The following is a 12,789-nucleotide window of genomic DNA, read 5'->3' on the forward strand; positions in this document are numbered from 1 at the left end:
ACTCAACAAAGAGCTACTATTTATTGAGCACTTACCACGTGCCGGGCACTGTTCTAAGCAGACGCCCACGTGAGCTCACTTGGTTCTCTACCAGCCTCACATCACCCCATCGTACAGATGGGCACACTCGTGGGAGCACCCGTGAGACCTGCTTCCGGACTTAACACGAGTGATGAGAAGTACACACGTGTCTGTGCTTCTGGGGAAACTGCCGTCTCCTCTGGACAGTGGGAGACCATAGGGTGTGGTGGAAAGAGGCCTGACTTCTACTCTCAGCTTTGCCCCTAACTTGCTGGGTAAATTCAGTCAGGACCCTCCCCTGCCTCAGTTTCCCCATGTATGAAAAGAAGGGGCCAGGCTCATCCATGTCCAACCCCCATCCCGGCTTGGAGCGTTTTGGTTTGCATGGATCACATTCTCCCTTGTCTTTCTTCTCCCCCCCAGGCTGCCCCAGGCCCCAGGACCTTCTGTGTTCCCCGGATCATCTTGACGGAGTGTGCCCCCAACCCTCCCTCCCCACTGGAGGCCAGGCTTGAGGAACCCGGTTCCAGGACGCCCCCCACCCCACGACCTCGGACCCTGGCTGGCAGCGGGAGGGGCTGGGATGGCCTATGGGCCCCGCCAGGGATGGTGGCCGAGGCTTCCCAGCCCAGGAGCAGCTTGATGCCCAAGAAGGAAGGGGCAGCTCTCAAGGGACTGGGGATAGGGGGCTGCTGCCCAGAGGAGGGAGGAGCCGGGGTTCCCTGTCCTCAGGGACCAGCCCCCGACGGGGCTCAGGAGCCCTCCACTGTTGAGACCCACCCAGAGGAGACCCACAGTGACTCTGGACATGATGCCCAATCCTGCAGTGGCCAGCCTGCTGCTGGCCTGGGCTGCACAGTGAGGGGTGCCACCACCCAGCGGATGGACAGCCTAGAGGAAACTCTCCGGGAGCTGGAAGCCACCCTGAGCCAGATGGGCACGGCTCCTGCCACGGGCCCCCCTGGCAGCCCTCTACCCCTGCCCCCTGGTCCCCAGGTGGCTGCCTCCTCCCCTGTCCTCCCCTCCTGCCTTCATGCTCCAGTCTCTTGGTCTTCAGAGCTTGAGGGGGGAGAGGGCTCTGCAGGACCACTATGCCAGCCCCCTCCTCCCACTGGCCTCCTCTCAGCTCCTGCCACCCTCCTGGGAGCCTGGCGCCAGGGTGGAGTTTGCAGGCAGATCCTGAGGGAGGCTGGGAAGCTGGCCTACTCAGGGATCAGCCCAGCCAGCCCAGGCAGGGACCAGGGCCTCTCCCCTCTGCTCTGTATCTGTAAACCAACAAATAAAGTTCTCTCCCCCTTTTCCATCCCTGCGCTCCCCTCCCCCTCTCCTGTCTGACTCTCTCTGTCTCTTTTGTTTCTCTGCCTGCGCCTCTGGATCCTAGGGCTCCTCTGGGCCTGCGTGGTACCTGGGGTGGTTCAAGGGGCCGGACTTGTCCATCCCTAGGGAGACTTCACCCTTGTCCTCCCATTTGGAGGAAGACATGGGCCTGGTGCTGCCAGTCCTGGTCTGTCTGCCGTTATTAAGACACCCTCCATCCCCCAAATCTCAGACATGTTCTCCTGGGCCCAGGATGGTGCCCCTGGCCAGGAGTAGGAGTGCTACCAGGGACACTTGCTTTAGAAGTGGCTCCCCCAGGAGGTCACCAGCTGTCCCTGGGCTATTCAAGGAAATTACCAAAGAATTCTCACTCAGGAGCTGTTGGGAACCTGGCTGGGGGCCCCTGTCCCCTCTCCTGCAGAGGGGCCTTAAACATGGCCTCAGAGTGTGGAGGTCCAGGGAGTCCTGGACAGGGATGTGGAGCCAGGGAACGGTTTCCAGGTCTCAAAGGGCCCACCAAGGAGGTCCCAGCCCCAGAGGCTCCACTTGGTATCTAGGAGTCCTATATGATCCCATTTCCAACCCCAACTCTGTTTCTCTTCCCACAGAGTGGCGGTGGCAGCGTGCCACCCATGAAGGTGGTGACCCCGGGGGCTTCTCGGCTGAAGGCGGCTCAGGGCCAGGCAGGCAGCCCCGACAAAGGCAAGCACGGCAAGCAGAGGGCCGAGTACATGAGGATCCAGGCCCAGCAGCAGGTAGGCGTGGGCACTGCCGCCCCCCCCCCCCAACAATGTGCTCCCGCTGTGTGCGGGCCATCTCCTGCCCGTATTCCGGGGACCACCTTCCCTCCAGCTGCCCAGAGAAAGCCTCCCCGCCAGGACTGCCCCATTGGTCCTTCGAGCCGTCTTCTCCTTGCTCTCCCAATCCCAGTGCTCTGGGTCTGGTTTAGAACATATGTTCTCAGCGAGGCCGCTTCCATCAGGAGGCCCCTCACTCAGGGCAGAGAGAGCCCTCCCCCCACTGCTCCCGGAGGAGGGGGAGCAAGGGGACTCATGTCTCCACCAGCCCCAGTGCCTGGGCCCCTTGTCCAGCCGGCTCTGGGGTGTGGAAGGGGCCTTGATCCCCCTTAGTCTTCCTGCCTCTCCACTCCTCTCCTCTGCTTCCTTCTCTCTGCTCTCGGTCCCGCCTTCTCTTTGGGGCTCCCACTCTCAGCCTCCCTCTTAGCTCTTAGGCCATCTCCCAGCTGAGGGAGGAACCAGTTTTGCATCTGCTTTCCAGTCTCGTGTTTTGGTTTCAGTGGGTTCCCTGCTGACATTCGGGGTGAGGGGGGGAGAAGAGGGAGAGGGCCTTTGGCTCCCAGGTGGGGGGTTGGGTAGGAGTGGCCAGGCGATGCACCCTCTTTCAGATTTAGTTACTGGGCTTGGCGACAGTGTACAGAGTAGACAACCCCATCTGTGGATGTTTCTGCCCCGTGGCCCACCGTGTGGCCCAGTCAGAAGGTACAGGGTGGTCCCTGGGCCTAGATGTCGAGAGAGACCTTTCATGTATTCTTTTGTTTCGTTAATACTTCTGAGCAGCTCCTGCATGCCAGGATGGGAGTGGAGCCATGAAATGTCCAGACGCTGTGACTTGAAGAAGGTTCTAGGCTCAGAGGCAGGAAGTTAGAGATGAGTGAGTCCAGCCACCTCCTTTACAGATGAGGGGACAGCTCAGAGAAGGAAAGGGAGTTCCCAAGAGTGCACAGCAAGGTGGCATCAGAGCCAGGACTGAAACCCAGGGCTCCCAAAGCCCTTCCCACCACATGGCCCTGCAACAGCCCTGGGCACACGGGGCCTTGCCTGTCTGCTGGTTCCCTGGAGAATCCAGGGGAGATGGGCCATCCAGGCACGCCCCCCGCCCCCAACCAGGCTCTCCTCACTAGCTCCCTGCTAGCCCACTGTCTTCCTCATGGGTTCCCAGCCACACCCTGCAAATCCTACCCCCAGCTCTTTTCCCCGCCGCCACCATGGATGAATTCCCCTCGTCCTGTCCAGGCTGGTCCCTCCGTTGTGTCCAGAACAGCAGCTGACATTTATGGGGTGTTCACTTCTGCCAGACACACACATCATCTCATTTCCCACTCACCACACCACTCTGAGGAAGGTCCTCGTTATCCTCGTTTGATAGATGGGGAAACTGAGCCTTTACCCAAGGTCACACAACTGGCAAGTGGTGGAGTGGGATTCAAATCCGGACTGTCTGACCCCCTCCCCGTGCATACACTTATGCTCCGCCATCTCCCACCTGACTCCCAACTCCCACGGCTCCTCCGCAGGGTGCCCTCCCTTCTGTCCTCAGCTTGGTCGCCTCCAGGCCCTCACCTCCGTTCATTCCTCAGCCTTCCGCCTTCCCTCCCGCCTCGCCACTGGGCTTGGCTAGGTCTCCAGCGACCTCCGGGGTGCTCTCCCCACCTTTCCGCAGCACGTGCAGGGTATACCCTGCCCCCATACACCGGGGGCTGTATTCCTCGACCCTCCATTCCTTGACATCCTCTCCTTCCTTGTCAGCCCTCACCCGGGCCCTCCAGACTCCTTTCTGGGCGTTTCTCCTCTGCCTGCCTCTTCACTTGGCTGTGCCCAGGTTTCTCCTCAGCCTCTCTGCTCGTCACACCACACCCTCCTCTCCTTGGGTACCAGGCGCCATCTGTCCCTTTCCAGGTCTCTGTTCGGAGCTCAAGCCTGCCCCAACTGCTTTCCCCCCAGGAAGTGTCACCCACCCCCAGGCATCCGCCCACGCTTGGGGCGTCTCCGAGCTCCACCTTTTCCGTCACCTCCTACAGACGCAGAACTCTTCTCTTCCCACACTCCTGCCACTGCTCTGGCTCTCTGGCACTTCCATTTTTCTAGTAGCTTTTCTTTGAAAAAGCATCTTCTTTCTAATAAAGTAATACGTGTTCCTTGTGAAAAATTTTTAAAGTAAAGAAAAGTTATAAAGAAGCAGGGAAAAAAATCATCTTATGCCTCGCTACCTAAATGCATGCTTTTCTGAGGTCCCCTGTGACTTCTGTTGCCTCTAACCTGTTTCCCAGGCCTGCGGGGTGCAGAGGGAGTTGGTAACATGCAGATTTGATTCTGTCACTCCCCCTGCCTAAAACCTGTGCCCACCAGCCCCTGCCGGGTAAGAAGCTCGAAAGTCCTTCACATGCTGCCCAGAGCGCTTCATGAGCCGCCTCGGGTCCCTCCGCCCAGCTCTCCCGGCGCCCTCCATCCCACACCCTCAATTTGCTCCAGCCACCCTGGGTCACCTGGCCCTCCGTCCTCTGGGCCGGGGACACCTCTCCATACCAACTCAGTCTGTGACCTTGGTCGAAGTCCTCTGCCTCATGCAGGCTCTTTCCTCATCTGTGCAGTGCGTTCTGAGGTCATATAATGCCAGATACGGGAACGAGCTTTGAAAGCCACAGAGGGAAGGAGTCACCATTGTGCTTGGTGGCACTGTACACTTGTTAGGGACAGGGCTAGGCAGAGGCCTCCCCTCATCATGAGGTTCTAAGATGCGGAGCTCGAAGCTGCCTTTGACAATGATGAGGGGGAGAGGAAGAGAAGTGCCAGGATCAGAGACACAGAAATTGGGGGGCGGAGGGGAGTCCGAGTTGGGGGTGCAACAGTGCAGGCACTACAGAGAAATCAGAGGACGTGATTGAGAGAAAGCTCGTGGATGTTGTGCTCAAGATCCAGGGGTGGGATGGGAGCCAGATTCCTGGGGTGCAAGGATCAAGGGCTTGGCGCAGACGTGAAGCCGTGGACACCCCACTGGGGCTAAGAAATCTGGTGAACACCCAGCATATCTCCTCAGACGGCTGAAGCGAAGAGACTGTAATGAAGGTGCCGCCCCAGAGGGTTGAGGGAACAAACAAGGGGTGTTGAGGCACCGAGGGACTAGTGAGAGCAGGCAGCTGTGACCTCCCTGGGGAGAGGGGCAAGGATCGCAGTGCTTAGGGAGGCCAGTGAGAGCTAGCCGGCAGGAGCTGTGGTTACAGCGGCATGGCTGCTACCTGTGACAGGGCGCCGAGGGGGCAGGGGGTAGGGAAGAAACTTTACCCCCACCACCCCCCATTTCACTCTGCCCTAATCCCTTTGGCCAAACCCAACTGGAAGGCAGTCGGCACAGGCGTGGCAGGGCTCGGCCAGCCAGGGCACAGAGCAGGGCAGAAATTGCGTCTGGGCAGTGGAGAGGCAAATGGGAAACAGCTGGCACACCTTTTAGGTACCAAGTTTATGTATCTTATTTAATCCTCATAACAACTTTATATCTTAAACTTTATGTGCTTAATCCATCTTGTCACTGCTCCATCCTCATGGTACCTAGAACAGTGCATGGCATACACAGGCGCTCAGTAAATATTTGTTGGGTGGGTGACTGAAGGGGTGAATTTGCCACGGATCAGGCCCAATCCAGATGGAAATAGACAAAACAGACTTGAAATGTTAAAATAACAACGATATGGTAATAACAATAATATCCGCCATCTATTGTATGTGTCCTGAGTGTGGCACTGAGCCCCGTGCTCTGTGTACGTCATCTCATGTGAAACCAATGTCCCTGGCTTGCAGGTGAGGACGTGAAGGCCCAGGGAGATAACCTGCGCAGGGTCATGCAGTTAGGCTAGGACTTAACCCCAGGTCTGCCTGACATAGATTCTGCTGTCTTAATGCTGGACTCTACTGCTTTACAGGGATCGTGACCTCGTGGGTGTCACCAAGCCTTGGTGAGATGGCACATGTGACAGGAATACTGTTGACAAGAGCGTTAGGGGAGCACCTGTGGGCCTCACATGTGTCAGTTGGAATGCTTTTAGCTGCAAATAGTGGAAACTAATTCAGAATGGCTCGAACAATAAGGAAAGGTAGCTTCTAACAAAACAAGAACTCTGGAAGCAGGGGCAATCCGTGGCTCGAGGCCGTCAGGATCTGTGTTCCTTCCAGATTTTGGTCCTGTTGGCCCTCATCCTGGCCCCCTCAGCCTCCCACAATGGCTGCCTTCATTCCAGGGGTCCTAGGCACACAGATCTTTTTAGGAGCAGGAGAACCTTTCCAGAAGTCCCCATCTGACCTCCCCCTTCTTCTCATTGCCCATTCCTAAATCAGTCACTGGCAAGGAGAAGGACATTACTAAATTACCATAGATTTATCAGGACCCACCCACCCCGGGCTGGGGGAAAGCCGTGCCTCTCCTGACAGCCCGGTGCCTGATTCGGGCAAGTAGCAAGGAGGACTGGCGTGCGGGCAGGGGGAGGTGGCACCAGCAGGATCTGCCACTTCAAGATGACCTACACTTATATGGAAATCTGTGCGTCATAGCATGGAGGGACAGGTCAGCATGCTCGGGGCATAGGGCGGTGCTAGACTCTGACCCACAGGAAGCAGAGGGGTCAGAGCTCAGCCGTCTGGGCCTGGCTAATGGTTCCAGTCTCCTCGGCTGGAAGCTGAAGGTTTCTGCCTTGCCACAAATGTGACAAAGCACTGCTTCTCTGGACATAATTGGGAGCAACAGGGCAGGACTGGCTGGTGAAATGGAAGTGACAGGAAATTTCAGAGACAGCAGCTGTGTCACGCGAGAACTCTGAGCAGCACAGGACAGGGCCCAGTTGGACGTGCTCCCTCAGCTTCAGGAAAGTGGATTTTGGATGCTGCTGCAGCCAGTCTCCTGGGAGGAAAGACGACCTGAGACGACTGTGCAAAACCGGTGCTCACAGAGCGACGGAAGAGGTCGCCGTGAAGCGGGGGTGGGGGGCGTCCACGTCGGCCGGTGGACGCTGCCACACACTGGCGTTTAAAGGCCTTCCGCGGGCTGTGGGAGAAGGAGGACATGGCCTGGGTGAGGATGTGTCACCTGAGTGAATACAGGAGTCAGGTGGTGGCACAAGCGTGAAGGCAGGGGGTCCAAAGACCAAAGCTCAGAATAGACTGGGGCTCCTGACAAATGCTAAAGGGAAGGAACAGAAAAAGCTTTTAACTAGAAAGATGGGTTGAGAACAAAGAGGACAGCCAGGAGGGAGTCAGTGTTGGCTTGGGACCCTGTGAGATGCGAAGAGACACGGGGAGAAAGCAGATGCGCTCCCCTCCCACCAGCTTTGGGAGAAAGAACTCTAAATGGGCAGTGGGGGAGGGGCCTAGAGCCCAAGGGAGTGAAGGAGAGAGCTCTCGGTTGCCTTTGAATGAGTCTTCTCCAGGTCCAAGTACCAGGACCCCGCAAACAGGGGCCGTGGCGCTTGGCAGAGGACTGGGTGGATGCAGAGATCCTGTGGCTGCGGCCCTGGCCCCTCTGTGAGTAAGGAATGAGCAGCCACAGTAAAGAGGAGAGAGGTTAGAAGACCCAGACGGGTCTCTGGCCTTAATTCTCATTAAGGGGAAAGTGTGGACACAAAGCCAGTGAATCCCTCTTGGGAGAAGGGGCGTGGTGCTCTCCAGCTGCAAGGGCGGGGTCACTGTCAGCCAGTCAGGCTGCAAGCCATCCCCTCAGGTCAGTGGAGTGACCTCCCCAGACCTAACCTGCACGAGGTCTCTGGCCATGTGCCCCAGCACTGTCTGCAGCCCTCTTCCTATCTTTTTCTATCAAGGCAATTCACTTATCACACTAGTAGCCAAGCAAGGCCAGGAGGGACAGTGACTGCAGCGACAGGGAGAACACCCCGTCTGTGTAGCCCTAACCCAGTGGACCTCAGAGTTAAGTGTGCAGCGGGATCACTGGGGGCGCCTGCCTAACGTGTGGATTCCTGAGTCCACACCAGAGATGGACTCTGGAGTGGGGCCTGGAAATCTGCATTTGTGACCTGTCATCAATGGCTTTGGAACCATACAAACCTCCCGGACCAGTACAGAGGCAGGGAGTCTGCTGGAGGTGGAGAGGGGCATGGCTCTAACTATGAGAACTGACCCGTGAGTGCAGGACGTGTCGTGAGGGAGTGACTTCCCGGTACCCGGAGGCCCAGCTCAAAGCAGGAGGAACACTTGTAGGGCATGCGGTGGGCTTCCTGCCTTGAGTGGGAGGTTGGATGCAGTGGTCCCTTTTCCTCCAGCTTCCAGGGGATGGGGGGTATGGGGGGTTCTTAAGAGAAGTGCTCCCTCGAGAGAACAAGCTCACGCCTCAGTTGCTACCACAAGACCTTCAGCTGAGAATCAGCCCCCTGCTGAGGTCAGGAGGGGCCCTGGCTGGGTGGCTGACCGGTTGGGACTGAGAGCTGGGCTGCTCCCCTCTCGCCTCCCTGCACCCCCGTGGTAGCTAACATTTCACTTCCTCCTCGCCTCCCCGGCCCTCTGCCCACTCCCCTTCTCCCTGGCTGCCCTCCTGGACGGGGTCTCCCTTGTGCTTCTCTGCTCTCTCTCTTCTACCTTTTCTCTTTCCTCTCAGTAACCGTGGACTTACCCTCCCACCCTGGTTCCCGGGCCCTCTGGTCCACCCGTGTGTCCCCCCTTCCTGCCCCTGCTGTGGCGCCCTCCTCCACTGTCTCAGGGGACCACTCTCTCCAGATGCCCCTCTGATTTCTTCCTTTTGCAGTGAATTTTCTCTTGGATTTGTGGAGGTTTTTCATTTTTTTAAGACTTCAGCTGGCGGCCAGGATGTGGCTCTCCCTTCCTCTCTCTGACCCCTGACCCCTGTTTTTCTTCCAGGCCACTAAACCATCTAAAGAGATGAGTGGGTCGAATGAGACCTCGAGCCCAGTCTCAGAAAAGCCCTCAGCTTCCAGAACCTCTATCCCCGTATTGACTTCCTTTGGGGCGAGGAATTCTTCCATCTCCTTCTAGAAGCCCCCTCACACCCCCACCCCAGCCTGTCCCGGTCCCTTACCCCTGCCATTTCTCTTCCTGCTCTTCCCTTCATCTCCACACTACCCCCATCCCATTCTCTAGACCCTCCAAAGGGTCTGCCAAAGTGTGGCCCTCCTCAGCTCTCTATACCCATGACCTGTTGGTGTTTTTGGTTTTTTTAAACGATTCACTTTTAATTATCTTTTTTTAAAAAGCAAAATAGTAAAACTAAAAACCAAAACACACCACCTTCCCTTGATTTCCTGTTCCCAAATGGCCCAATTCCTGTCATCGTCCCTCCGTTTTCTCTTTCCTGGCTCTTACCCCGAGTCCACGCTGAAGCTCCTGCATCCTGCCCATCCTTCCTGCCTCCCCCCGAACTTTCCAAGAGCGCTCCAAGCAAACTCTGAGCCACGGAGACTTGGAGCAGCGAGACACCTCCCTCTCCCTTTCCTCGGAAACCTTCCTGGAGGAAAACCTGGACATTGGACCAACCCCAGTATCAGGCTGGAAAATGGGACGCAGGGAGCCTCCGGCGCTGGAGGCACCCCACCAGTCCGACCTCAGGACGTGACTGAACTCTGCTCCTCCACAGCCCTGGTGGGCCTGGGGTCCCGCTGGATGGGCCGGAGAGGGAGGCCAGAGTTTGAGGGGCCTCGGGGTGGGTGTGAGGCCGTTGAATCTGTGTGTCCTCAGAGAGGAGCTGGCTGCCTGGGCCGCCCTTCTGTGGGGAGGAGCCGCCGGCCTGTGCTGAGCGGTGGGAGCACCCTTTGGACTTGTTGGTTGTGGACGGTGGGTTGAGCAGACAGCCTGACACTGGGGACCCTGCCTTGGGAGAGGGCAGCCCCGAGGAGGGGTATTTGGTACTTTTAGTTTCCTAATTTAGCACTTTAAATAACATTAACTTATTTAAGGGGGTAGGGTGGGCAGGAATGAAGGGCCTAGCAAATTAGATTTTGAGGCCTGGAGGGTGGGAAGGGTCTGGTTGTGAGGGAAATGGGGGGAGTAGAGAGGGTGTTGACGGGGGGCGGTGAGGACAGCTCGAACCCCACGGGTGGGGTGACTTGACCTTCAACCATCCTCTTTGAGATTTGAGGGTTTTCAGGGAAGGGGTGAGACATGGTTTTAAATGGGGAGCCCGTGACCGCTGGTGAGATCCTTGAGGGTCCCTGAGGCCTGACCAGCCAGCCAGTGTCCCCGACTCGTGGACGCCTGCCCCGCAAAGGCTGTGGGCACAGGCTTCTGGCCAGGTCCTGAATGGGGGAGGGAGGGGCCAATTTTGGTTCTCGGCCGACCTCCCAGAGGGCACAGGGAGGGGCCGGCAGGGAGATTATGTGGTTGGGGTTGAGGAGGATGGAGTAGGGGTCCCCAGGGAGCACGATTCCTATTTGGAGCACAAAGTGGGGTCAGCACAGGGGAGGGGGCCTGGGATCAGTCTCCCCGAGTAAGCACAGAGAGAAGGAGCCATTGAAAGGACGCAGCCTCCTAGACCCTGGGGCCGGGGGGACGGTGTGGGGACGGTGGGCGCCGGGGGGAGAGCCGGGGAGCTGTTGGGGGGGGGGGCCTGGGTTGTGTTTCTTCATTTCTTTCTTTTTCTTTGTTTTGTTTTTGTTGGCTCATCCTTGTTTTCTAGCTTTGGATCATTTTTGTACAAAGGCAAGCAAGCCTTTTTGAAAAATAACAAAAGAAGAGGAAAAAAAAATCCCTCCTGAAAAAAAACCCTGGAAAATAGAAAAAAAAAAAAAGGACCTCATAAATGATGCAATTACTTTTAATTGCAGGCAACTCTTTACATTTAAGTGAAGTGTCTTAACATTTTATATTGTTTTAAAAATATATTTACATATTATATATATATAATATACGTAATATAAATATATATAAATATTTAAAAAAGAAAAAAAAAAGAAACCACGGCACTCTCTCCCTGGCCGCTGTTCTGGCGGGGGAGGGGGGCTGAGGATGGGCACACCGGCCTGGCTTCTGTGGTCCAGTGAAACGGTTGGTTGATTTGGCTGTACAGAGACCCTCTGACTTGGGAGGGGAGGGGAGTGGTGCCCCCTCCTCCCTCCACTCCATTACTCTCTGCTTGCTAGTTTTCTCCCCCCCACCTCCCACCCTCAGCCCCGTGACCTGAATGTGTGCCCCACTGTCACTGTCCTGAGTTGAATGTCCCTTTGTGGGGGGAGGAGGAGGTGTGTGGGGTGTCCATCCACGAGGGGGCAGATGGAGGGAGCCCTGTGCCCCGCCCACCCCCTCACGTGGAGCCCAGTGGGATTTGCATCTTTCTGTCACCTTGGTTCCTGCACATTTACGGGCTGAGAGGTATTGGCATGGAGTTGTGCACAGCCTGTGTGTGTGTGTGTGTACACCAGCGCAAGCCCCCTTACCCAAGTCCACTTACCGGCGTGTGGAGGAAGCATGTGCATGCACAGGTGTGACCTACCGCACGTGTGTGCAGGGAGGCATGTGCACATAGGTGCATGTAACCTGCTTGGGCATCAGCACGTGCCCACCTGCACGTTGGTGTGGAGGAGCTTTGCGGGTGAGAACACATGTAATGTGTGTGTGCAGACGTGCGTAGCTGCGAGAGACTCGTGTGTGTGGACAGAGGGGTGTACGTGGAGGTGCACGTGACCTGTGTGTGTGGGTGTGTGTGTGCACGTGTGTGTGGACCCGGGCGTGTGGGAGTGCCTGTGTGTGTGTTCCATCGTCCCTGCACCGCTCGCTCTGGCTCCCCTCCCAAGCCCCCATCCCCATGGTCCTCTCAAAGCCTGCAGCACGTCAGTGCCCCCCCAGCTGCATGCGCCTCGATGCTCTGTCCATCAGTGTGTGCTTGACCAAGAGAAAACTAAGATGTTGGGGGGACCCCTGTACCTGGTCCCCCTGGCCCCCATCCACTGTGCTGTGTTACTCGCATGGGGGGTTTCTCTCCCGCCCCTTCCACAATATGCTGTTTCCCCAGGAGCCTCAGGCCTGAGGCTCTGAGAGGGGTCCCAGGTGGGGCCCCCTGAGGCTCACCCCCACTCCGCACCCCACCCTGTCCACCCCGTAGGGCCCGTGTTGGTGTAGCAGTGATGGCTTCTGTGGATATTCTGTGACCTCTGTCAGTGTAACTTGACAATTTCAAATGGAAAAGGGTTGCTGTGTTTTCTCTGTCTCTCTTTTTTAATGTCCTTTTTCTTCTCCCCACCTCCCTGCTCTCTTTTGTTTTTGGTTTTTCTAGCCGAGTGTTTGGGGCTTAAATAAAACTTGTTTCTTTTTCCTCTCCTGGATCTCCTTCCTCTAGGCTGCTGTCTCGTTATTTCTCACCCTCACCCTGGAAGGTGCCGGGCGGGATGGGGCGGAGGGGAGGAAACTCCTGGCGGCCAACTGCCCCACAACTTAGCAGGCAGGGCGTGAAGGAGGAGGGCAGAAACGGGCCGTGGCGCTGCAGCTGCCCCCTAGGGCCCGTGAGAACCACCATCAAGCTGGAGAGGAACGCCACGGACTCTCATGGGGTACCAGCTCTTGGCAGGCACTTTGCTACCACCCGTGAGGGATCTACTGCCATCACCTACATCTGCGAGTGACAAAGCCAGAGGCTCAGGTGTCTTGCCCAGAGTCTTACGACTAGTAAGATGCAGAGTCCGGATTTGAATCCATCTCTGCCTGATGCCAAAGC

At 57.1% G+C, this 12,789-nt stretch overlaps 1 protein-coding gene across 8 annotated transcripts in view; it reads left to right on the forward strand.

The window, feature by feature from the left end:
• The window catches only part of SRCIN1 (SRC kinase signaling inhibitor 1), a 68,921-nt gene extending 56,513 nt beyond the window's left edge, over positions 1-12,408 (forward strand). For 6 of the 8 annotated variants that reach the window (XM_070227440.1, XM_070227439.1, XM_023652647.2 and 3 more), the window contains 2 exons: positions 1,947-2,093; positions 8,988-12,408. In XM_070227440.1, the coding sequence (XP_070083541.1) occupies positions 1,947-2,093; positions 8,988-9,122 (282 nt within the window). In that variant the 3' untranslated portion in view covers positions 9,123-12,408. The other 2 variants (XM_023652644.2, XM_070227437.1) reach the window with 1 other exon arrangement.
• Positions 12,409-12,789: the final 381 nt, after the last annotated feature.

This window comes from Equus caballus, chromosome 11 (genome assembly GCF_041296265.1).
Source record: "Equus caballus isolate H_3958 breed thoroughbred chromosome 11, TB-T2T, whole genome shotgun sequence".
Lineage (NCBI taxonomy): Eukaryota > Metazoa > Chordata > Mammalia > Perissodactyla > Equidae > Equus > Equus caballus.